This window comes from Helicoverpa armigera, chromosome 4, assembly GCF_030705265.1.
Source record: "Helicoverpa armigera isolate CAAS_96S chromosome 4, ASM3070526v1, whole genome shotgun sequence".
Lineage (NCBI taxonomy): Eukaryota > Metazoa > Arthropoda > Insecta > Lepidoptera > Noctuidae > Helicoverpa > Helicoverpa armigera.
In genome coordinates, this window is record NC_087123.1 from 8,066,940 (window position 1) to 8,093,435 (window position 26,496).

General features: G+C 33.9%; 1 protein-coding gene across 1 annotated transcript; it reads right to left on the minus strand.

Moving 5' to 3' along the window:
* Positions 1-332: 332 nt before the first annotated feature.
* Positions 333-25,889, minus strand: LOC135116739 (very long chain fatty acid elongase 7-like). Its single transcript, XM_064034203.1, has 9 exons — positions 25,708-25,889; positions 12,070-12,215; positions 11,702-11,809; positions 11,538-11,618; positions 10,188-10,244; positions 5,534-5,639; positions 3,254-3,390; positions 2,292-2,447; positions 333-1,966 (listed from the first exon to the last, which is right to left on the minus strand). Exons 2-9 carry the CDS (start codon positions 12,208-12,210, stop codon positions 1,820-1,822), a joined length of 933 nt encoding a protein of 310 aa, XP_063890273.1. The 5' UTR covers positions 12,211-12,215; positions 25,708-25,889; the 3' UTR covers positions 333-1,819.
* Between the last annotated feature and the right edge of the window lie 607 nt (positions 25,890-26,496).

Below are 26,496 nucleotides of genomic sequence, written 5' to 3' on the forward strand. Positions count from 1 at the left end.
CTTTATATTTAGTAGTGTCTATCTAATGGGAAACTTACAATGTTTTTTTTTGAAGATGTTTGACCTTTGAAGATAGTAAGCCCAGACAGGATTTAGACCACAAGAATGCGAATGACCGCTTTTTATACATATTTAACGTTTTTACGGTAACATTACATAATAGAAGGATAATGAATAATATAAAGATGGCGACACACGACCGCAGAAGAAATATTTTAAGCCATGTATTACACTCACTCTCAATCATGAGATCAAAATTAGTTTTGCTAGTGCGCTTGAGCAGAACATAAGTATGAGGTGTTTAGGAGTGTCAAAGGTAGAAAAAACAAAACTTATCAATATTAAATTCTCTTTTATTAACTTAAGTATCACAAAGTATAAATGTACGATTACCCTTTAACATATTTACAGAATGTCGATTTAGGTACTTATATACATATACATAATGCGAATAGCCTTGATTCACGTAAACTTAGCAAACACTGAAACGTGGATATTTTAATACATCCAACAAATTTCAACATTTGATACTTTGATTGAACCATATTTTCAAAAGTACCATTTTCAACAGTACCAGTTCGGAGACAAAATTCATTTGGGTTTTGATTTTTGTAGACAAAATGTTTAACAGCTGAATTACAATATATAATTATTATATAATATATAATACTTCGGTTACTCCATGAAGGTGTCTTAACCAATTTTCAAAGCATCTCATCATCAATCAGTCACAAACAACAACAAAATGCTTTGATGGTTATTATAATAAGCTTATGGCTTCTGAATCAAATAAAATTAGATGTGTAAAAAACCTGCTAGTGTTGTCTACAGTCATCGTCATAATTCTGTTACGAATACAATTCAATTTCACAGGGCATAAATCCTACCCGGATCTTGAGCAAACTAATAAATTCATAACACTACTGTTTCTATATGTTCAGTAGTATCAATAGAGAGACCACACATCGCAGCCATTTTGCCACAAAGTCGTCTCTAAACGTCAAGCGATCTATGTATGTTTGCTCATTAACACGACAGATCATTCAATACATCTCAGTTCTTTAAGTGGCGTGCTACGACGACACACTACGTCGACGCAGGTACTTATACATCTATTAGTTTCGCACACAGTTTGCTGTATACTTGAACTCGTGTATACTCAATCGATTTGGACGAACTGAGTAAACTAAACACGAGAGCAGATAGGTAGGTTACTGTGCATAAATCTTTAAAATCGGCAGCGAAGGCATTATCAAAAAACCCTAATAACCACGAATGAAAATACTGGCTCTTTCTTAGTCCTACCGTATCCACACCCGAATAAATAGTCAAGAATCATTATTGCTAAGAATCCTAAGGACTTACAGTATTCGGTTTGAATAAATTACAACTACTATCACTACTGAGCTACGTATACAAATAACTTATAACTAATTGAGCTCATAGCCCCGTCGGGAACCGCGGCTGAGGGCGGGCAATTTTCGAGCTTCCCGTTTTGTACTTTAACCAATTTATTGATACTCCTAAATTACTCTAGGATAACGCTAACATATTATTATAAGTGACACTGCAGTCTATGTTGTGCATAATAACTGACGCATGAGTACTAGGTGTCAATAATAACAACTAGTTTATGGTCAGTATAATGCACGTTCCGTGCCAACTGCAATTTGTAAGGGCTTTGTGGCAGGACTGACGCGTCACCCGTAACAAGGTTAGTCTGTACTCTGTAATTAAAGGAATTTATGTGAGTACATAGTGTATTCACTCGGCGCGATGAGATTCATAGAGAATATAGACTAAGGTAAGGAGTAGGCGATCACTGCGAGGCGACTGCGCCCGCCATCCTCTGGCGCACGTCGCCGAGCGCCGACCCGTTCCCGAAGCCGTTCAGTAGCGGCAACATCCTCTCCTTCGTCTCCGACTTCAAGTCCTCGGCCTCCACCTTCACTTTGGATTTCTCTTTCTGCAAGTAAACATTACGATTAGTCACAGTTACTACGTTGTCAGAGTCGATGTGTTGATTATGTTAATTGATTTTATAGGTTGCCGTAAAGAATTTATTAATCATTGTGAAACATGGGACGTGATAATTGGTTTTGAAAAATCTTAATGTGTACTTGTTTGACATGTTTAGATATATTATATTTGCATGCTGCAAAATGTTCAAGGTTTTGTATTTAGAATAGGCATTGGTTACAATTAGTGTCAATTTTGTTATGACAATGAATGGTCGATTTGACATGTCACTTTGATTAATGTGGCTAAAAAAGGTGTAATTGTGAACGTACCTTGGCTTTCTTGCGGTAGGCCTGTTTGTAGAAGTCTGAGAATAGGTAGTAGAAGAGTACGGCGTGCATGCCGATCCACCAGACGAACGCTCGCGGGTAGTCGCAGTCGATGAACAGCAGTTGGAAGGCGTGCAGGAACACCAACACGAACTGGACCTGTGGCAATATCGCGTCATGTTTACAAACTATGTATACTAACTCGAATAATCTGAACATCTATCTTCATTTTGACACCAGTCTCCTAATAAGTAATGACTACACCAGCCTTCAAAATAAACATCACATGATTTAGTCAATTTCCGTCCATCAAAATACTGATGTAGGTTATTAATGAACTAATGAGCTGGGTCTTGAGAAAACGATTCGGCTCAAAAGCCACAATTACCGCAGGATATGTTGCAAGGCGTGTAATAACAAAATCCGCTATTCAGAAGCTACGTCAGCAGCAGGAAGAGAAGGGTGACGTTTATAATGAGCTATTGAATAGACCGGCATGGCTTGTGACGTCACGATACATGCCATGTGTATGTCGGCGACGTTCAAGGGTACACACTCGCTCGACTTCAACTGATTGCAAAACATTGACATTGGACAGAACGTAAAACCATACCTGGGGCTATTCGACCATCACCGACTTATCAAAATCGTATACTAAATCATAGTTTATTCAGTATTATCTAATTTATGTAAGGCGGTTATAATTATAATGTCAAGGAGAGTCTGTCTCTTGCTTCATTTACCATTTACAATTCGAATCGAGATAGGCACGTTTTACAAATGCCAACGAAATTATAAACAAAGATAAACTGATATTTTCATTTCTTCGTCAGACTCCAAACTGTATTCTTATTTTTTCAATATAGAACGATGTGAGTGTAATATGGCCCAAGTCAAAGCCACAGAAGATCATTTTTGACTTTCTTTTGTTAAATATATCAAAGATTCCATATTTAAAAACTCACCATCTGTAGAGCTGTGAGGTATTTCTTCCACCAGAGGTACTTCTGGACCTTAGGTCCGAGGGCAGCCAGCAGGTAATAGGAGTACATCACAATGTGTACAAATGTGTTCAACATTCCGAAGAAAGTAGAATGACCACCTGTAACAAATGAAAACGAAGAGTTATTTAAAGAAGTAAGAAAGGAGAGGAGAAATCGCCTAAGTAAGTATGATGAATCAATGCTTCGTACCAAATACATTGTAGGTGCTGCTTAGGCTTTTACAAAGAGTTTGTCAACCCTAGTGGAAATAAAATATAGATGCAAATGCTCATGACCGTAGTAGGTATCATCCTCCGTTAGCTGACGGTGTTTTTTTTATTTGACAAGCATTTATCGAGCTGAACTTTAAATTAATAATACTAGACCTAACTTAATAACCTAGCATTCTAAATAACTGTTAAAAGTATTCATAAATACCATAGATATATTAGTTAAAAGACAAATACTGACCGGTTCGTAGCGGTACAACGACTCCGAATGTTTGTTAAAACGGTGACTTAGACTAATTTCCTAATACTTCGCATTCGGCCATACGTGAAATATTTTTACTGTAGGTAATTCTAGAATAATCCTTGTTACGGATTTAGACTAACAAACAATCCTTGTCCGTGTTGAGCACGTACATACATATGTCACTTTATTACTGGTCAAATATCTATTATTGTTATGGACGCGATTTCTCGTAGACATCTAAGTTCTAGAAGTTTGTTTTTAATTTATACGGAATTGTAGACTCAAGAGGAAAAAACTACGTGATTACAAGAGTGTATCTTTACCAGTTGCGTCAGTCACGGTATTACTGCAAACAAATTAAATACAATTTTCTATTTAATGTGCAAACTCTACTGAACAATTTATGAAGTACGTACTAAAATTGTAAACAAACAGTGTGCGACTACAGTGTATAGATTATGTCATTCTTTGTTTATTATATATTTGCAGTTCATTAAGAGCTTATTATGTACAGAACTTTTCATTGTAATTAGCGGGAATATGTTAAGTAACGAGCTCAAGTTTCAACGAGGATTTAATAAATTATGAACCGTTGCATAATTGTGTAGGAATTTGTAAACAAAACCAGGGAGTTATTTTTCCTTAAAGAAATCAGTGATATCTAATTCTTGTGATACAAATCAGTCGTTGTTATCACGTATTGTGCTTCCGTTCTCCGTTATGTTGAGTATAAATTAAGCAAATAATGCAGGGAATTTTATGGCATTTCGTGACATGAATCAAATTATTGAGGAAGCTTTTTGAGGAAATCAAATTCTTTCGGTGGAAAACCCAAAATGCGAAAGTGCGAACATCAAAATTTAAGTTACAACTCACGTTTTTGCTTCTTTTTTAATATAACAAAATGAGTCGATGATACAATAATAAGGTTGTGGAAAATTTACATATCTAGGTAATTTCCCACATTAGACTTGTCTGATAAAAACTCTTAGTAAAGTACTCGTGTTTATAGTTTTTTTCCCAGCCGCATGCGGATTATGTGAACATTTGTAACAAATAACCGACTATTACTGATGCAAAAAATTAATCATGACTTGAACGGATCTATGTAGCCATTACTAACAGCCGTATCGGTATTCCCAACAATTTTCTTTTGCAAACTTTGTAATTAAAACGCCGCTGTTTTTCTTGCAAGCGGTTTGATTGAGATGAATCTGATAAAGAATTAGTTATCCTTTTATGAAGCAAAAAAGGACGTAAAATGTAACGTTTTAAAACGCTACGAAACTTTTTTTTTGCTAACCGTGATTAACCGTAAATAATTTAATAAAAAACGACGCATTTACTTTTAATTTAAGGCTAGAAAGAATCTCAAACTGCAGATTAGCGACACGTACTAAAACATTTACGCACATTACATCAACATTCAAATTAAAAATAAATATGTAGTCAGATCACCTTGGCATTTTTATAACTGCTACATTCTCAAATTTTCAAAATTGGAATGTACAAATTCTGAATTAATACGTGTGAACATTATGGATATTTATTTTTTAATATTGTCTCTATTCTAAATGAAAAATGTGTTCAGTCAATCAAAATCCGTTTGAACACGACAACATGATTTGACAGTTACCGGCAGTATAAAAATTCATATATGTAGGTGAGAACATTAGGCAGTGTCGTGGACTCTGAATACTGATTCAGTTAAATCAAACAGAACTTTGGAATCACACAGATTGTTGATTAAGCAAACATCGAATGCTAGGTAAATAGTGTTGTACTGACCTGGAGTGAACTTGACTCCGAACCACACAGACATGGGCATGATCCCGTGGTGGATGACGTGGAGCTTCGACACGTGGTCAAACTTCTTGCGCATCACGAAGAAGATCTGGAAAAAGTATCGATATTATTGACCATATATTACGCACATCACTAAACGTCAAGCCTGTCGCTTAGGTGAGAGAAGAAACTCATTGAATATACTCGTTCGATTTGGATTGAATTGAAAATGGTGTCTATTAATATAACATTATCCCCTTCTAATCTTTGTAATGCAAAACGTTGTGCTTAGATACTTAGCAGTTGAGACCAATTTACTTTTTGAAATCCTGATATATGATAATATCCTACTGAACATATTTGACATATGATACAAATATTGATAATCATATCAATTTATGAGACAGTTCAATCAATCGAAATAGCTATTAGTGCTATTAGCAAGATTTGCTTGCAACTACAAAGATAAGCACGATCTAAGCATGAAATCGATTTAAGTTATTTGCTTATTTGTTTGAATAAACCTACTTCACAGGTGTTCAAATTCACTGAGGCAGCTAATTTATTATACCTACATGACTAATCATCAGTAATAGAAACGATGACTAAACTATTAAACAGCCATTATTTCTTTCAGAAAAAGGTTTTATGTAATTGAAATTGAATGAAACAAAATTTTTGAATTTGGAATCGGGTTTTGTCACAAAGGAATGTATAAAATTAATTAAAAGAAGTTCACAAGCTCAATGGCCAGTTCTTTGTGAGATATGGCAGTCGTTTGTGTTTCACGTTGAATAAAATGTGGATTGCCTATTCGAAACAACTTTTATCACCCATTTTGAAACTTGATTGTATAGACGAGGAACAGGATCGCCTAGATCCGGTTTGAGCTATTCTTTATTATCTACAGCTAATGATACATTCCTTGGGAACCGGAAAAATGACACAAAATCGATTCTATAGAGTAGCATCTGTTTGAGTGTCTCTAAGCTTTATATGATTAGGTACATTGATCGACTAACAAAGTAGATAATTGATAAACAAATATTCAGTTAGTCTGTGAACATGTTCTTATATTTATTGATAGCAAACTTTTGAAGTCAAGGTCCAATTAACGTACGACGCGAATTGTACACGACGAATCGAGAAACATCCCATCAAATAATCACATATATACACACAGGTACATACATATACCACGCTAAATTTAGCACGTATTGTAAGTAAACAAATTAATCTAATATTGGAGCGTATTATGTATGTATGTATTTTATCGTACGTACGTACGTATTTTAACTAATAAAGCAGTCTGTACCAGTTTCGGAAATAAACACACCCGATTGTCAGGGTACGGCCTTGAACTTAGTCCATTATAGTAGCTTTTTCAGGAAGATATTACCCACCCAAAACAAAAATGTGAAAGACTGCCAAGTTCGATAATATGGGAATGCTTCGCCTATAAAAGAAGTGAGATCTGAATAAGTACCAAGTTCCATACAGTTAAAAATAGTTACTTTTAATGATGTTACTTGGCAAGTTTTCATACACCTTGTTATAAACCTACTAAACGCAATGAATCAAGTATTTAATTTTCTATTAAAACTTGCCAAGTAATCATCATTAAAAGTAACTATTTTAACTGAGTATGTGTATAACTTGGTACTTATTCAGATCTCACTTCTTTATAGGCGAAGCATATTATCGAACTTGGCAGTCTTTCACATTTTTTTTGGGTGGATTTCATTTATTTTTGTAAGGTTGTTTATTTTATTTTTTTCTTATGATGAAGTTAGTTAAAGAAATGTCTCATTTATACTATTTTTTAGATTTTTTAATATGCACTATGTTTCTTACAAAGAAATGAACTAGATTAACTAAATGGACTAGATTTACCAACTGACTGACATGACATGTTATCATATATTATGTTCGTGGATCAAAGTTACACATTCGTTATTTTCGAAAGTGATTCACACTTGGCCGTTTTCAGATTTTTACTTTACTTTGACTAAATACAAACCTTTGTACCATTCGAAGATATATTATATAAATAAATTTAGTTCGTTTTAGTTCCTTAGGGGTATAAATTTACACCGGGTATAAAACACCTTCATTATTTTGAAACCGACTCACACTTGGCCATTTTCAGATTTTTCCCTTTACCTTGACATAAAGACCTACCTCCATGCCAAATTTCAAGTCAATACGACCATTGGAAGTGGTCTAGGTTTTTGATGAGTGAGTCAGTCAGTCAGTCAGTCAGTCAGTCAGTCAGTCAGTCAGTCAGTCAGTCAGTGAGTGTATAGTAAAAATAGCGATTTTCTGACGTCAATATCTCAAGACCTACAATAGGTATATTAATGAAATTTTGTATTTTAGATAAGTGAGGGGGTCTCAACAGATACTAGAAATTTGATATGCGTAAATAAAATAGATTTTGAGTTACAGGGGGGTCGAATTTGGCCCGAAATGGTTCGTGTAATATAACCCACGGCCGGTGTGTCGCTTTTTTTGCTCGAACTTGGCGGACACACTGCCGTGTGTCTAGATATTAAGTAATATACCAAGTTTTTGTTAAGCCTGACTGGTAGGATTTCCAGTTCCCTTTCTTGAGGAATAAATAGATATCAATGAATATTCAGAAATTTGTTTATAAGGAAGTGTTTCACGGACCTCCCAGTAGCGGCGTAAGGGGGGGGCGGAGGGGGCGGTCCGCCCCGGGTACCACATCTAGGGGGGTGCCATCTCGGTCGGCACATATCTGCACGACCATAATGGCACGGGCCAATGGGACAAGTCACTGAGGGTGCCATTCTAATCTGCAAAGCCTAGGTTCACAACCAGTCACTGCACGCTATTCAAATTTTAAACAAAACTACAACAGTGCATGCGCAAGACGTCGAGGCGGCACTGAGGGGTGCCAGTCCGGCTGTTTCTGGCTTGTTTATTTTTGTTTTTAACTGATTATTTAAATTAATTCCACAAAGGTAGAAAAAAAAATCCGCTCGCTTCGCTCGCAATTTTTTCGTCATTTCTGATTTATTCTACGCTTGGTACCCTTTGAATCCTCAAGTTAAAGCACCGAAGCAGCAAAAACAACTGACGCTCTACGCTGCCGATTTCTAAGCTGTTTAGGAGGATGAGGACTTTTGTATCCCAAAACTCAAAAAATTTTGCGCTCGCTGCGCTCGCAGCTTTTTGACTTTCCACTGGTTTTTTTCAAATTAGTTTGAGCATTTTTGTGTTCCAAGACTCAAAAATTTCACTTAGCAGACAATAAGTCTTAACAGTTATTTTTTTTTTAATTTCTTTAGGTATCATTGCGTCCCAAAAATCCAAAAATTTCGCGCTCGCTACGCTCGCGGCTTCTGTTCTTTGCAGTAGTTTTTTTCACACTTGTTTGAGTACTTTTGTGTCCCAAAACTAAAAAAATTCTCGCTCGCTACGCTCGCGACTTTTTCACTTTACGCCTTTTTTTTTTCAAACTCGTTTTAGTACATTACTGTTTCAAAACTCAAAAATTTCGCGCTCGCTGCGCTCGCGGCTTTTTCACTTGACGCTTGTTTCTCTAGGTCATGTTTGGGTACTTTTATGTCCCAAAACTCAAAAATTACGGGCTCGCTTAGCTAGCGCTATAAGTTTGCAGTGATCTGTCTCCGGTTTCTTTATGTTAAACCTAGCAAAAGGCACCATGAATGATTTCTACACGATTTTTAAGTACTTTAATTTTCAATTTTAGTCCGTGATTTTTTTGGGGGTGCTCAATAGGAAGTCCGCCCCGGGTGCCACCCGATGCTACGCCGCCACTGGGACCTCCGTAAACATATACGTACATAGGATAGATACAAGATTAGTCAAATACAGCCAAACAGGTCAGCAAATGGTAGCCAGGAAAACCATGCATATAACAGCGAGGCTGCCCATTATATCACAACGAAACGAAACTAGATTTTCAAGGGTTCAAGTTGACGAAGGCTGTTATTACACTTAAGGCTTCGCGCATAGTGCCCCTGACTTTATAGCACTTTATTTTGCAATCATAACAAGTTTTAAGCACCATTTTGCTGCAAAACAATTGTTTTATGTAGCGAAAACGTGGCTTTTGTTTGAAGTAAAATATTTTATGAGACTTTTACGGCATCAAAAATTTTATAAATTACTTTGGTGTAGGTATATTTGGACATGGTCATCTATTAAGCACTCGTTGTATAAATCATTAATTTGCGTATACAAGGTTCGCCATATGTTTTATAATTAATTAATAACAAAAACTTGGAACAATAGCTTCAATAAACATGCCTTTATTTGTCAAAATAATTTGCCTTTTATTCTATTTGAATCTCAAACTTAACAATTACGTAAACGCTACAAGCATATTAAAGGATTTATGGGCTTGTTAACTTTTGAACTTCGCAGTAGGTATAATAAACTTAGCTTTAAAATGCCTTTTTATTAGCATATTAAAATAGACACCTTCATCCAAAAGAGTAATAGGATTTTCCTTAATCGACTATGTATTATTATATAATAGTTCCGTGGGCCTCATAAAAAACTTTCCGGTTTACAAGTTCAAGTTCTCAATACGTTTTATTTATGTTTTTATCGATTGAAACTTATGGATTGATGATTTTTTGTAATTAACAATGTAAAAACTTACCGTATCGAAGAACTCTGTGAACTTCGAGAAATAATACCACCAGCAGCCATGGACTGTCTATAAAAGAAAAAAATGTTTTTAGAACGATGAAAAATCACAATTTCATAGTTTATAAGACGACATATCATTATAAGGAAATTATGCTTGCGACTAAGCCGCTACCATTGGTTCCTGTTTACTTCATAGACAGTGAATTCTACAATTTATCAGATATTTAATGAGAAACATAGGTATGCAGGCTGTTGACGCACTCGACATAACATACTTAACACAAAAGAATACCAATCAATTAGATATGTGGTAGGTAAATTAATACAATACATAACATTTTATTGCCAATCGTTTAGCACGATGCATTTGTTTCCGACTAGGAATGTCTTATTTCTAACTTGCACTGCTTACGAATACAAATATTTAACATATCTATTTATATTTTGCCCAATTAAACACTAATAAAATTACAGAAAAAAATGCAATGATATGCAATATGCATCTCGCAAGCTCTCACTATATATTTATTTAAATATAAGACTACAAACACAAATTGCTGGTGCAATCAGTAGGGTAATTACACACAAATGCGAATGAACTTGAAGGCAAACAACCTCGGCTCACCTAACACATGCGCCTATGTACAACACGCCTTAATTGATGCTAGCATGGAGCACCGTCAACAAAACAATATATACTTCAATACAGTATAATATACATCGCTACACAAACCAAGTACGGTGTAATTGAAGCTACCTGCATAGCTATTTCTCTTGTCAGCTGTACTTGCACAAGACCGAGCACTTACGAGATGTCATTATCGAGTTCATTATTGCAAATGAGTTGCAAGAAAAATATTCCGCACCTAATACTTAATGGTAAGGTACGGCTCCTGAACTACACTCGACAAAGTACGACTAATGTAATCACATGACTATTCAAATCGACTGATTAGAACAAAGGATTAATGATTCATACGATGCAATGACAATTTAAATTGCTTATGTATAAATAATCACCATAAATTGCTATTAAATTTTCACAGAGTTAATGGTAGCTTTAACTTTGTAAAGGCTGGTTAGGACATAACTAAAATGCCATTAGCCTCAGGTATGCGAATCTAATAATAAATATTTAATATCATAAATGTAAAGATGCATGGTCTTTATGTAGATATTAATGTGATAACTAAAAAGGTTCGAAATATCAATCTTAAGTCTTCCCGCCTAGAATTGCAGATAACCTAAGGTTTGTTCGACAGGTGTCTACTAAAAAGTGCTTAGTGTACAGTCCAGTTGGAGATGCGCTGCCCATGAACGTAAACAGGTTTAGGAAAGTGACGAGCGAAGGTTCTCTTACCCGCATCGCGTCAGGAGACCTCGAGTAGTCGACAGGCTGACACCGAAAACTGTACGTTGTGAACCACCCGCTCTTCAAACTCTATAAAAATAAAAGCTCCAGTAAGTAAAGGCAAAGTTAAATTAATTTGTATCACTGTAATAACTAATCTTTTGCATATTTACCTCGTAAAACAGCCAAATACTGAATAAGACTTGGAACAAGTTGTAGAATATTAATACTTTTTTCAACTCGAAGGGTTTTCTATTTTCCATCAACTTCGGCCCCAACACCTGGCAGAGAAAAAAACATGAGATGCAATAAAACAATATGTCAAAACAAGTGATTGTCCGGCCCATACAAATGCCAAGTTCTTTAATTGAACTATAATTTGTTACGCAACGCGTACTAATAACGGTGGCAATTTCCAGTGGAAAACATTCCTAATGATGTTTAATTTGTTTGACGTTATATCAATTGTTAATCGATTCTTGTGACGTATCGATCATTATGCTGACATAATACAGATGTACGGAAACAGGTAAATACTTACTTTAACTGTGAATACGTATGTGAGACATATCGCGAGGGTGGGGAAGGGTGACGACATCAGAAGCCAGCCTTTCACCCTCTGATCACTTTTGTTGTCCATCAAGTCATGGTAGCCCTCGACAAGCCTACTCAGCGCCTCCATTTTCACTGCAACAATCACAACATAATGACAAAACGTTCAAGTGCACTAATTAAACACGAACACTTTTTATATTTGTTTGGATTACGTTAATGTTAAGGTGTGAGCACACGGTATTGCGATTGCAGAATGAGCGGTTTTTGGTACAATAGTAACTTTAGCCGCTTACTGTCGAGCGTCAAGTTTGCCGAATGTCAGGGTGGACCGGGTGCCGAGCCGATTCGCCAATCGTCTCAGCTACGCATGTTGGGCCCAAATTAATATTAAATATCAAATTAGCTGAGAGTGAGCAAGTAATAACATTACAATAATGTTAAATATTGAACAATTTATTAACTGAAATCAACCCTTGGTTAAATATAGTTAATCATGGGTTATTACGTAAACGCTACAACTTATCATCGACCAGTTTAGATTTGAGATGTTCTATGGGAAATATTGCCGATGGTTAAGCTAGTGGGCGTTTTTCGCCTCACCTAACTTAACCTGCCTTATTAGGCATTATTAATGACCTGGCCATATTTTAAATTATGCCGAAGTATCATCCGGGTTCGTTGATTATTAAGAGTCATGCTGCACGACATTTTTCTATAGCCATTAAGAAAATCCTACGATTTATATGCAAATCTTTTTTTCTAGGCAAACTACCAATACACGGCCGACTATTCTTTATAATATCAGCATCCTTCAAAACAGAGAAAAGTTGTCAAACTATTTGTTGTGAAATTGTGGCATTTTATTTACTTAATTAAGCTGATACCAGTGCTATGTGCACCACTTACGCGCATACTTGACAAGGTCGCAGATTAAATTAATAACAACATTTGGAACGAAAGAAGAATTGCTTAAAGTAGGCTTTGCAGTGTTTTAATGGAACTGATTTAAGGCCGAATCTAATTGGAAGTTATTTCTAAAACAGTGAAATGTCGTAAGTGAATCTAACCGCAAACAGTAATAGGCATTATAATCACTACACAAATTACTACGAAGAGAATATATTAAGTAATTAATTAAGAACATAAATCTGCTAACGAGCCAAGGCTAACCATTTATAATTCCATAAAATATGAAAATTCTGCGTCTATTGATTGTTATACACATTGTTGTAGTAATAAACTCCATTGATATTATAATATGGCGACCTTTTCGAAAACTTGTGAATTATGATGGTGTATTATAAATTCTATAAAAATGTGACGTTCAAGGTAATCTTGCGCAGACATACGAATACATACGAATTGATTATTTAAAGGTGAAATTAAATAATAAGTGTTTACCGCACATGAATATTAATTTCTATGACTGTTTAGTTTCATGTTTTATTTATATGACATTTAATAAATTATTCAAAATAAACATGAATTCATTGTTCAACAGCCAGGAGATATTTCTATTTAGCGACTCCCCAGATGCATCCGTAATATGACAATTATAAAGTACTTTGTGAAGTTTATTTTACTCAAGTTCATTACCGGGTAAGTACCTATATGGATTCGATCATCGTTGGAAATGAAAATAAACACATTTAGGTACGGGTAAATATTATTAATATTATAGGAATCTGTGACAAGGTGTCCCAATATTTAATACGAAGTACAAATAAATCTAACGTGTATTGAAAGAAGTTATGTTTGCTTTGTGCACAAAATATTGCTCGTCCTACATTTGTGACGGTCATCTGAACACCTATTCGTAGGCTGCGCGTGGCGGTGCAAAGTAACGATCCGAATCGAATAGAGTGCAGAAATGACGCACATGCCAAATGTTTTCCGTATTGAAATATTTATCGAACAATGAATCGACATCTCATCTCGATTGTTTATCGATTCACCAGCATCTGAAAACCATTCACACAGCCAATCCAAGGCTAATTGCTTATACGTGGATTCACTTATAAAAAACCGTATTTATGCGAACGTCGCGTCGTCGCCTTGATAACGATATGTGACATTTTTTAGGGCATAAATAAATAAATATCACCTTAACCATTGGACTATGACCCACTTACTGAACCTGTTATTAAATCAGTGTAGACAAAGTATCGGAACGAAATTTTCAAGGTGCACAATTTCACTGAGCCTTGTAAATGAATGCTAAGGAGAGTCACAATAATTAAGTTGCGGTAATTCCGAGTGAAACTGACGTCAGACAATGTCGACACAGATAAAAGGATGGCCGCAGGTGGAAACGGACGCTGTGATTGTTTTATTTCTCGGAAGATGCACAACATTCAGGTTAGTAGTCGCAGTAGATTACAGTCGAAGGCATGTTCTGAGAATGTATGAAACAAAAGCGTACAAATTTCGTAAAGTGTCTCGATTATTAACCGGAAATATCGGATTCTGCTCAACCTTTGACGAAAGGAAAAGGTAGGTACATATATCGGATAAGTGAAATACATAATGTCAAGTATACATAAAAGTCCGGCATTTTAGTACATTATTTCGAAATATTTGCTATTAATGTGACTTGTCACAGTCGCGAAGCTTTGAAAGCTTGAGCATGGCTACTCAGGTTCCGCGATACTTATCAAATTCTGACAGTAGGCGAGGTTGATGACTCAAGCAGATAAGTAAATGAATTAAACTACAAACACAGTAGAAAATTATCATCTTGTAAATTAAAATAATGAATTTTTTTTCGGATTTCCCGTTCCTATAATTTCATACTATGAATCAAATAATTATATGCATAAGTAGATTTAGATAAGTAATTATATGCATGTCTAGAATTAGATAATTATATTCTCGATAATATTATTTACTCGTATCATTATTTCATCTAGGAAGACACGTGTAAATATGACGCGCAGAACATTAATCTTAATAAGAATTCTGTATTGGTACCGTTGCAACATAATTTATTAAACACCGAATAAAATATACCTTGATAGAATGATCATAGATAAAAAAGGCTGAAAGAAATAACCTGTGATCTTATAAGATCAATTATTATTTATTATTAGCTATTATTTTATAGGATCAATGAACTGGTGGCACAAATTATAATATAATATAAGCAAGCTATAAAAATATCAGAATTTATTTTTAATTTCGGTTCAGAATGCCTTATAATTTTATCGGACGTATTTTTTATATTTTGTTTCGTAGAATTTAAACTGTGGCTCATCTGCATAGACTACAACAAAAAATAATGAATGCGTCCTATTTAATAGCCAGATCGCGTAAGTTCGGACTCTAATATGTACATTACTATATAAATTAAGTGTAGCCTTGTATTGGTGGAAAATTACACAAAACGGAAAGCAAGACTAATCGTACAAATGAAATAATAAAAACAAAACAAGTTTGAATTTATCTTATTAACATATAAAATTCAATTTTATGATATCATTGCACATAATGTTCTATGATTAGGTTATAATTAATACTATTATGTTTAAAATAAAACTTTCCTGAACTGTAATTTACTGTTTTTATTAAAGGAAAACTATTTTATTAAAAAACAAAAGGCTAATATTTCAACGTCCTGCAATACAAGCAATTTATGACGTTCAACAGAAGAAACTTAAAATTAATTAAAAACACAAAATTAACTTATAGGTACCTACAACTCTCAATAAAGAATTATTATTATTTCAACAAAGGCACGAGTATAAATCATGATTTGAATACTACTATCCGTTATATTTTCGCATCAAGTCCAAGTGAACTTTGAACTTACCGGGTCAATAGCAGCAGATAAATAGGTAGGTTCTAAAAACAAACTGGCTACGCTGTGACATTTCAAGTAGTAAAATATTGGACCAAACTAATTCAGCTATATTTATCATAAGTCTTCCGTAAACAAAACGACTTAAAACAATAATAAATTTTCCATTAAGTTTCGCTTGAAACTTCTGGAACAAAAACAGAGGTCCGCCTAAAACGTGATGAAGTATGATTGAAGAATGTATTCCCATCTGCCTGTCAGATATTAATAAGTCGTTGTTGGATTTAAAAAAACTACAAAGCCATTACAATCACATTCATATTAAATTTCAGTTAATACATTTGTGGATCATAAAAAGGAGGAATTACTGAGCCAATACATACAGACAGAAAATTGAAATAACGGGTCGTTAAAATTTCTTTTTCATTGAAGAGAAACATTACGAATGTATGATTGTTTAATAAATATGAAATTATCTCTTTTTACAGGGAATACAATCGATTAACCTTAAACGATAATCTCTCTTTTCAAATTTAATTTGGTTGGAATTACGAGTATTGTAAGTGATTGTATAGCAAGTGGGTACTTAAATTTGAGGCTTCACTTTCCAATTATTTGTATAAAATATTACAGCTTTAGGAAATATTCGTACATTTGCTTATTGTTTTTTTTTAATTAAATTACACTTTCTCTAAAAAAAATTACCAAATTATTAGTTACAAAACAAACTGGTTATCTATCACAAACACTTCTGATCTGAATGCTTTCAGCTTTTACAAATACGGTATACGTACCGTTGAACGTAGGCAGATCGTCCAGGAGATGTAATTAGTCAGATAGTGCTCATAGTAGTGCAACAATAACTCCGATGGATCACCTGCGATTTTTTCAGTCACATATAATGTAGGAATCTTATTAAAATTATCACTTATTAAAATATGATTAAAAATAAACATATGTAACGTTACGCGTAAGTTTGAAGTGTATATGAGGTGCTAGGAGCATGCCACGGTCAGTGCGCACCTATTTTATTACGCATTGACAAAAGCGTAGTCGGCGCGGGCGCAGCATACACACGACGTCGTTGACGCGCCACCAACAAGCCGCCTAGGGCTGATAGCTTTATTTACAAACCTTGACGTGATGGTATTTCCAATGTATCAGACGTTTACTGTTATATAAAAATAAACCGCATTTAACGGGTCATAAATTATGCTAATTAAACGCAACTGATTTTGCTTTGAGCAGCTCGAATAAATTGCATATTTTGGCAGCCCTGTTGTCTACGCTATACTGACTCCGACTAAGCTCTAATTATTGTTTTGACCGTGACTTTAACCATTCCAATCCAATCAACGCAATATTTGCGCAATTTCTACGCGACCAACAAAGACTACGGTCACGGTTACCCATCTTGTTTCCATCGAAGATGGATAACATCATTGAAGCTACGGTAATTGCATCAATGACAAAACAAAAGACTGGAAAACAATAATGGCGATTCGGAATTTACAATTACTGTAAAACAATCACTACAATGGAAGTACCTACCTTCTTAGGCATTTATTGTATCTAGCCAGTTTGAATCTGGATCAGTTTATAAATAATAATGCTTTACTAATAGCAGATATCTATTCATTCAGATTTCTATTTAATAATAGTTTGTAATTAAATAGAATTGTCGAGTAGGTATAAACTTGCGTCAGTACATGTGAATGGGCGTGGGCAATATGTCGTTCAAAACATTGTAAACATAAAACTACTATATCGACATTACGTATGTTGTCATTACGAGTGCATTATAATATCGTGATTGTAAAACATAACTTATATTTTCTTAATACATTCAATATTATATACATTTATTATGATTATATTCAATAAGCATTTAATATTAGCGCCGTGGCTAATATAATTTTAATGCACAAAGTGTACGTCTGTGAAATAAACTTCATCTTGTTCTTTTTAACCAAAGAGGTTTCGTGAGACATAAAGAATTTATAGCTGGCGAGTTCAAAAACCAGATCACAGAAAAAGAAAAATAAATCCTATATAAGAAGCAGTTGTAGCCACTTCGGAGCGGTTTTTAACTATGAAAGGAGCACTGACAAGTTATATTCCACTTATTGCAGAAGTTCCCAAGGTCCTGCTATATATCGAGTTCACCAAAAACAATAAAAACCTCGAACTGGTATTTCCATTTTTCAAAAAAGTCCCGCCGTAAAAATGTGGTCCAACATATTTTGAAAAATAAAATTGTTTTAACATGAGTCTTGTTTACTTCCTCATTTTATTTTAAGATGTCAGTTTTGATACTGTAGTCATTGATTTATTTGGTGCACATCAATATTTATTATTTTAAAGGACTTCTATTTTAAAGGATCTTAAAGATATTTTGAATGAAGATGATCTAAAACATATTGTCCTACGACTGAAAACTTGATAGATGCCAAAGTGAATTTATTGATAAGCATAAATATATATTTTTTTTTTTGTAATTTGTTTAATTCATTGCTCACTATTCAAGAATGTATTTAATAATGAACTTATTCAATTATTGTATTCTTTGTTACTGTAGGGAATAATTGATTTAAATGTTCATCATGTAATTAAAATTAATGATATCAATTAATATTATATCCACGTATACTTGGTATGCATGAGTATTACTCTATTAATGATCTATTGTGCATCTGGACTTTTAGGTTATGTATCCGTAGTCGGCAAAAACCGAGTCAAGGAAAATAATTACAATATGAAATAAAATAATATCACGAAATATATAGAATATACGGTAAGAAAATTGTTAAATCTGTGAGAACAATTTCAAATAAGATCCGGGATTATGACGTCAAACATAATATTCATAAGGACTTAATAATATTTAATTACAACAGTAAATGATAATTTTGCATGAATTCTTGGGTCCATATTATGTACATACTACATTATGCTTAGGTTATTAACCTCGGCCACCACCAGACAAATCGCCTTGTATAATTACGGAAAACCATTCAACAGGCTCCTAGAGTCACTTTTTGAAATATTTTAGAATGTAATAAGGATAACCTTCAAAATATACAGAAATAACAAAACATGTTTTGTAACAAACCCGGACCTGTCCTGAAAACTGGTACTTGAAATTGTTTAGGTATTTTCCCTAGCGAAGTTAAATTTTAATAAAAATAATCTCTAAGATACAAAAAATTACACCTGCATGATATTTTGCGAAATTATATCGTTAACAGAATCGTTTGGGTTGCAAAACATTTTATGGAAACTTATATCAATGCCACGATGCTAAATAAATTAGTACAATTATTTTGTATTATTATATTTTTTTTTATAAAATATTGGAGCTGCTTGGATGACAGGGCAGAAGACACCGACCTTTACACGTTATATTTTTTACACGTTTGCATAAAATAAGGACGGGCAATAATCATAGCGTAATGTCTTTGAGTCATTGTCCCTATATTTTTAGAAGCATAGACACGCGGAATATAAAGCACGCTTAATGCGACGCCCGCTCTTTGTTGTTTACTCTGAATATATTAACTCTATGGTTGGTTACACTTCACATAAGTTACATCATTACAATTTTTATTATATTTCTCTGAAAAACCTGCCTCATAAAACTTAAGAGAAATAGATAGATACGTATCAAAATGTCTAATAATCCAAAAATCTAGCTTTTCAAGTATAGTTTAGACAAGTTTATAATTCTGTTACATATTTTAACAATTTAATAATATCATATTAAAATACTGCGACATTTATTGGACATCATTTACCATTGATAACGTTTGAAAAAAATTGAATTAAATACATAACATGAAATAACACTGTTCACTGTCAAATCTGAACATCGAATTCATTTTCAAAAGCCCATACTACATACTCAGCTAAGCTATACATTACGATACATATAAAAACGAACGTAAGAAAAATGTGCCTCCGGAACAGTGTAGGGGAGCGAGAGGTGCGGGCGGCTTCCAGTTGCAACACCGTAATAGCTGAGCGGTTGCGAGACGCGAGCACTTGCATCGCTTGCGACACGGCAACGGCACTTGACACAGACAAGCAAGCATTCAGCCTAACTCCCAGCGCCGCAAGTTCAATATCGTGTCATTCGTCATTATTCCTTTATTGCTGCCAGCCTCCTTGAAAGCCAGCAGGACTGGCTGGTGCTAATGTAAAAGCTGTATTCTGCATTCAAAATTCTTGGAAATTCGAACATTTATGAAACGAGTTTGAAATTAAAATCATTCGTAGATAAATCAAAAAATGAAAGCCATTATAATTTTACTAGTCATTTTACAAATTGCGGTTCATGAATTACCTAAGTATTTCTTTCAATTAATCATGTACAAATCACGTATGAACTGTAAAACTGACATTTCAGAATCAACAAAAAGGTAAATAGGCATAAAATATTACAACCACATACTCAGCTATGTGTAAATCAGGAGATACGAGCAGATGGCTGGCGTTCTAAACCTTCACATGTTATCTATCAATCAGATCCGGTGAAGCAACTGAGCCCAATACACCACGGATTAATATCTTGTATCATGATGGGTGTATTACGGGATATTTAGAGCACATCGTATTATCTTTCATGCTAGGAGAAGGCCCCGTTTACAATGTAACGAAGAAAATCCCTTTAAAATAAAAGTCACAGTTTTGAAAATGGAAAAATGGTCTGTAAAACCATGGATGGACATGCTACTTTTGCGTGATTTTTGATGTCTTTTCCGACGTTTAATCTCGTGGATTTTTAAACAGTTCTAAAACCATCCACGAAGAGAATAGCAAACACTTACGGTGTTCGTATAATAGTTCAGTCAACACAAGCTAAGTTCAATGTTATCATAATGTATGTGTCATGTCAATATAACCTTCGGACTTGGAAAAACATTTTCCTCAAGTTTCCGTCCGTCATAAAACGCCATTATAATTTCCATCGGCAATTATACGTTGTAGTGACTAATGAAACCATTAAAATCAGCAAGGTCTAGATTATTCACTTAAACTCGTTAAGTAAGTTAAGTTCTCACTATAATACGGACAGAATAAACAGTTTACATGACATTTTATCTGTCAGTTTAAAATGTTTTTTGTTATTTTTTTTTTATATTTCAATAAAAATCAACTTCTCTTTATTGTCACTTGTTTTACTCAGCCCCTGAAGAAACTATACTATGTAGGTATACACCTATTATATATTTTGTGTAACCAGATAAAGAAACCAAAAAGAAAACAGAAGTTAATATAATAAGTTAAACATTTAGTTTGGACCAGAACCCTGATGTTAGAATCTCCGAGCACAGATAAAATAAGAAGTCAGTAAGGAAAGAAAATCCGATGTTTTTACTGACTGTACCTATTAAGCACGATCATAATCAAATATATTAACGTTCATATTCCCTATCATTACTCTGATCTGCATCTTATGAAACAATGTTGTGGATTTTACTGCGATTAATATTTCGAAATGAAATTATCAGTTCTGATGCTGAGCAGTCATTTGATATTTGATTACTTAAATCTGGTGGTAATCAAATGATATTAAAAGAGAACCTATCAAATAAAAGACTACACAAATGTCCCATGGTAACGTGGACAGATATAAATTGTATTAGCTGCGAAGAAATAATAAAGATCACGTTCATTTTGGAAAATAAATACAGACTTCATATAAGATTTTTATTTATAACAATGATTTTTTTTAAAACACTGTAATACTTTTATGTAAACAAAACTAATTTAGGCAGAATAAACACTTCATCTGAATAACAACACTCGGAAATTACAACATCCCTCGCGAATTGATCAATGAGCTGCGTATTTTTATGATGAGCATAACTTGCTCCATTCTTTGATGACGCTCTTAATGGGGCTCCTAGTAGTTGAAAATAATTGATGCTATTATAAATATTTAATTGTCTGGGTTTTATTCGCGAATATATATTTTTTCTCTTCTCTCAATTCCTGTCTGCGGAATTATTATCTGTATAGTATTTATTCAACAATAACTAATTAAAATGTGTATCAATGGGTACTAATATTCATAGGATTATTGTTATATTTCACTGTATAGAATTATTGTTATATTTTATTGTATACTTTGTTTCGTAATTTTTGTTTAAATTCATATAATATAGGCAATTGAGAACCAAGTTTGTAAGATTAAAATCCTAAAATGGGACCTGTAAACCATGAACTAATTTACCAACTGGTAGTTACAGGATACAAATTTGCTCTTAAAAATTAGCATATTTTCATGCCCAAAATAACAGTCACAGTAATTAAACAAAAAAGGGTTACTAATATTCTGTTTCGCATTAAAGCATCAAAGCATCAAAGTATATTTATCGTAACCACTGAACAAGACATTCAACGATATGGAAAGTATTCAAATTAAATGTATGTATAACGAAATCAAAAGCCTTGACCATTATAAATAATAACGCATTATTAGTACAAGATAACATCTTTTTGGTTTAATATATGGAATTATAATTTTAAAGAACTACTAAGCTTACTATGCAAAATCGGCATATATATTTATTACATACAATATACATACTGTGTATTAATACCATACTGATGCAAATATTAGTTATTATTATATAAGTAAAATTATAGTCAGGACGCAAGTGAGTTCGAGGGCAAAAACTTACAAAAAAATAAAATACATGACAGTATCTAAGTAAATTCTTGCATATTTTCTGCAATCGAGAATTCCAGATAGCAATATAATATTTTACTCAAACAGCACGATTTAAAACGAAACTGCTGGTTGTGTTGACTATTTACAACTCAAAGACTAACCAAGTATCTAAATGTGTAAAATCGCTGCAATTTTCAGTCGCTAAATGTACATATTTTCGAAATAACATTGTGCTTCACCTAACTGAAAATTTAAGTGTCCAGCGTTTTAAATGGAAACAATTTAAGACAGAGAAATAATTTAATTATGTATAAGTAAAAATCTATTTTTACTCACATCTGTCATATGAAAAATTTTTGAGATCCGAAGCAAATAACGATACAGGAAATAATTGTACCTCTAAACCTGTTCATAACCTGTCATAGCATAAAAATGCTGAAATTCCACATTCAACAAACTGAAAGTAATTTTACAGACGTAAATATAGACAGAGACTAGATGTAATAAAGACCAAAAAAGAGCAAGGTATACGAGTATTATGCCTAAATCCAGTATAAGATAATATATTCGTATATAAAATGATTATCATATTTATCATACACCATCAATATACCACATGACATTAGACAGAACCGAGTTGAAGGTCAAGAACAAAAGGTGAAGATCGCCATCACCTTTGAGAAATTTTGTAATCTTGCGCGGATCGATAAAAATAATACGTTGTTAAAAGATTTTATGTCAATATTGATTTGCATGGCAGAAGTTTTTTGCTCAACTTATTATTCAATGTTTGTCTTCTTAACACTTAACTCCTTTGCACTTGATAAATGCGCAGTCATGGGTAAATAAATCACTGATTGAAAGGTGTATCGCGTCAAAGCGTAGGGCTGAGATGAAGCCGTGACTGATGATAATGTTCCCAGTACTAAGAAAACTACACACGAAACTTTCACATAGAAAACCTAAGATTCGATACGGTTTTGACCCGGATCGCTTTTACTATCTTTGAAAATCCTACGATAAAGCAAAAATAGAAACGCGCTGTCACCGTTTCAGACGGCGGAAAAGTAATAAGTAATGTATTCAACAGTTGTAAGAAAATGAGGACATAAACATAAAAAAAATTAATGTCAGTGCTATTTAGAAAATAATAACACGTTTTTTTTTTATAATCGTCGAGCATTTTTTTGCAAACGGTTGAATTTGGTCATTTTAATACAACGAATTTAAACAGATTTGAACCTTATTTACAAAAAATAAATGTTTTACAAAACGACCAACGATTTTCATAACCTATTAAAACAAGGTTTTGAAAAGCTTTAAATATGTTACTTCACGGGAGACTGACGAGTGGCTTTATAGTGTTGTCTGCATTTGAATATGTTATTCATTGAAAACTCTGTAAACACCGGCAAAACCATTTCTAGTATTATTAATGGGAAAGTAATTCCATCTGTCTATCCGTCAGTATGGCAAACCAAAATCTCTGAACCAATTTATATGAAAGGTACACTGATGGTGTAAGAGCTCAAGAGAGGGCCATAGGCTACTTTTTGCCCGGGTAAACGAGGTATTGCGATTAATCTCAGAACTTATATGGAAAAACAAAGCTACTAAACATCCGTCGTCTACAACCACGTAAAGAATTCGGACTAAACAAGTCAGCATCAGTCGTCAAGAGACGCAAATAGGAATCTTTGTTCCATCGCTTCCTACACTTATAAGTAGATAGTTGTTTGTCGCAAACAAAGCCAGTTAGTAAACAAGTCCTGTAATGCAGATACTTTGAAACAATAAGATCTCGTTTACCTTTAGAAATTTTCCTTATAATAACGGAAAAAATGATTTCGTGATTTTTCTTTTTGTTGGATGGATAGCTTTGAACTAACGATTCCTTATGGTTATATTTTAATACATCTACCGTTGAAATCAGTCATTTAAATACATCTACCGTTGAAATCAGTCATTTAAAGCTGAATAATCATGTATTTTTGAGCAATTTGAGCAATAAGAACTAATTTACATGTTCTACAAGTTTTCAAGACAACGTAGGCATACAACATTGTCATAAAGAACTTTTGATTGAATAATAAAAGCCTCCACAACTATGAAAAATATGCGCAGCTTCTATACAAATCAAGTTTTCGTAGCAATACCATTCAAAGAATAAATATATTCCGCAACGTAAATGTAACGACCGCACATACCTACCTACATATTCTCATTTTAAGGTGATCTTGTTTTTTTTAAGCTTACTTACTTATATTTAAATCAAGTTACAACTTTTTAACCAGATCGTTATTTTTGTACTTTTAATTGATCTTGACTTGTTTTAGCCAAAATTAAAATAAAAAGTTTTTTTTTAGCTCGACCGCACCTACCAATGTTTCACAGACGAAGCTGACGCATAGATGCACTAACATTTCTTCATCATTTTCTATGACCAGGCCAGTTATTAACGTTCAAGGCAACAAAGGATGGGTGCTAGAGATGGCACTGAACTTGATAATTCTATAAGTCAAGAGACATGACGCTTCGGAAACTACTAAACGATTTTCTTATTGACTTATGTACTTCACACATATATTATCCAGTGATAATTGAACGATAGATACTCAAGGAAACTTCTTGGTCCTTGTAACTGCAATATAGGAATTACGTATCTTCGTGCACACAATAATAAACGCTGTTTCTTCCGTCATTACTACTGCGTTCTTATATCTTTTGTTTGTTTTTTTTTATTAGGTATTGTATCTATCTGTAATCGTTGTGTATAATATATAATGCCATTATATAAATTCTCTATCCTGCTTGCAGATTTGCTCAACGTATTTTATCTTTAAAAAGGTATATGGTTCGGAAATTGTAATTACTTATTAGTTTTGTGCAATCATTGATTTTACCGCAGGTAGCAATTTTTACATTTTCACGCTGCATAAAACCACAAAAGGTGTTGAAATTTTCAATTGATTGTGTTATTATCATTTAGAATATTTTATAATAGGGAAAATTATCGAAATCTGTTACCGGTCTTTCATAATTTTAGGATCGGTAAAAAACTGCAGTTTCTTCAGTGCTATAGTTTATTTGCTGTGAGAAATACGAATTTAAGTTTATAGTTGCTTGTATTGGTTATACTAATCACAACTTACCGGCTATCTATCGCTCCAGCACAAGTATTCACTAAAGACACTGGTGTTATTCAATGCAGTATATCTATAGCAAAGCAACGTGCGCAAGAGTACGGCGCGAACTGCGAGCGCGTGGCCAGTGGGCATCCACGGAGCACTTTTACACTAGTAATGTTCGCGCGCGCTCATTCCGCCCGTATATATCACAGAACTACTTGACGTCACAGACTCCAAGATAAGGGCTTCGCACCATCAATGTCCGCGAAGCCGTGCTCTATCTGTGAACATCAATCAAATGCTGTATCGATAACAATAACAGACAGAGCCTCTTCGGTGCAGTCGCCTGTAGCATTTACGTTTGAATTATTTCATAATATTTGCGTTTATTTACTTATTAAATAGTTTGATGCAACTGTCATCTCATACGTCCTTGGTTTGACAGCAGTTTTTTTTTATAAGTGCAGAGACAAAGTGTGGGTGTCTTGAATGAAGTTCCTTTGTTTGACAACCTGAAAAGTTCAACATGAAAATATTGTAGAATTTCCGTATCGGTGCACATTAAGTATATCTTAAACGATCTCTATTTAAAAACCTGTATGAGCTTGGTGCAAAAAAGTAAACAGTGATTTGTTCTTTGTTCAATTGATGGATACTGAGCCAGTTTCTTCGGATAATTAAAATACAATTACTAAAAGTAAACCATCCATTCTCCGCCTCCTTAATAGTTATTCGCGCGACATAATAGTTATACCTTGGGTATGCTAACCAGTCAATGACTTCGAAGCAACCCTGTTCTGGTTTATCAAGTTT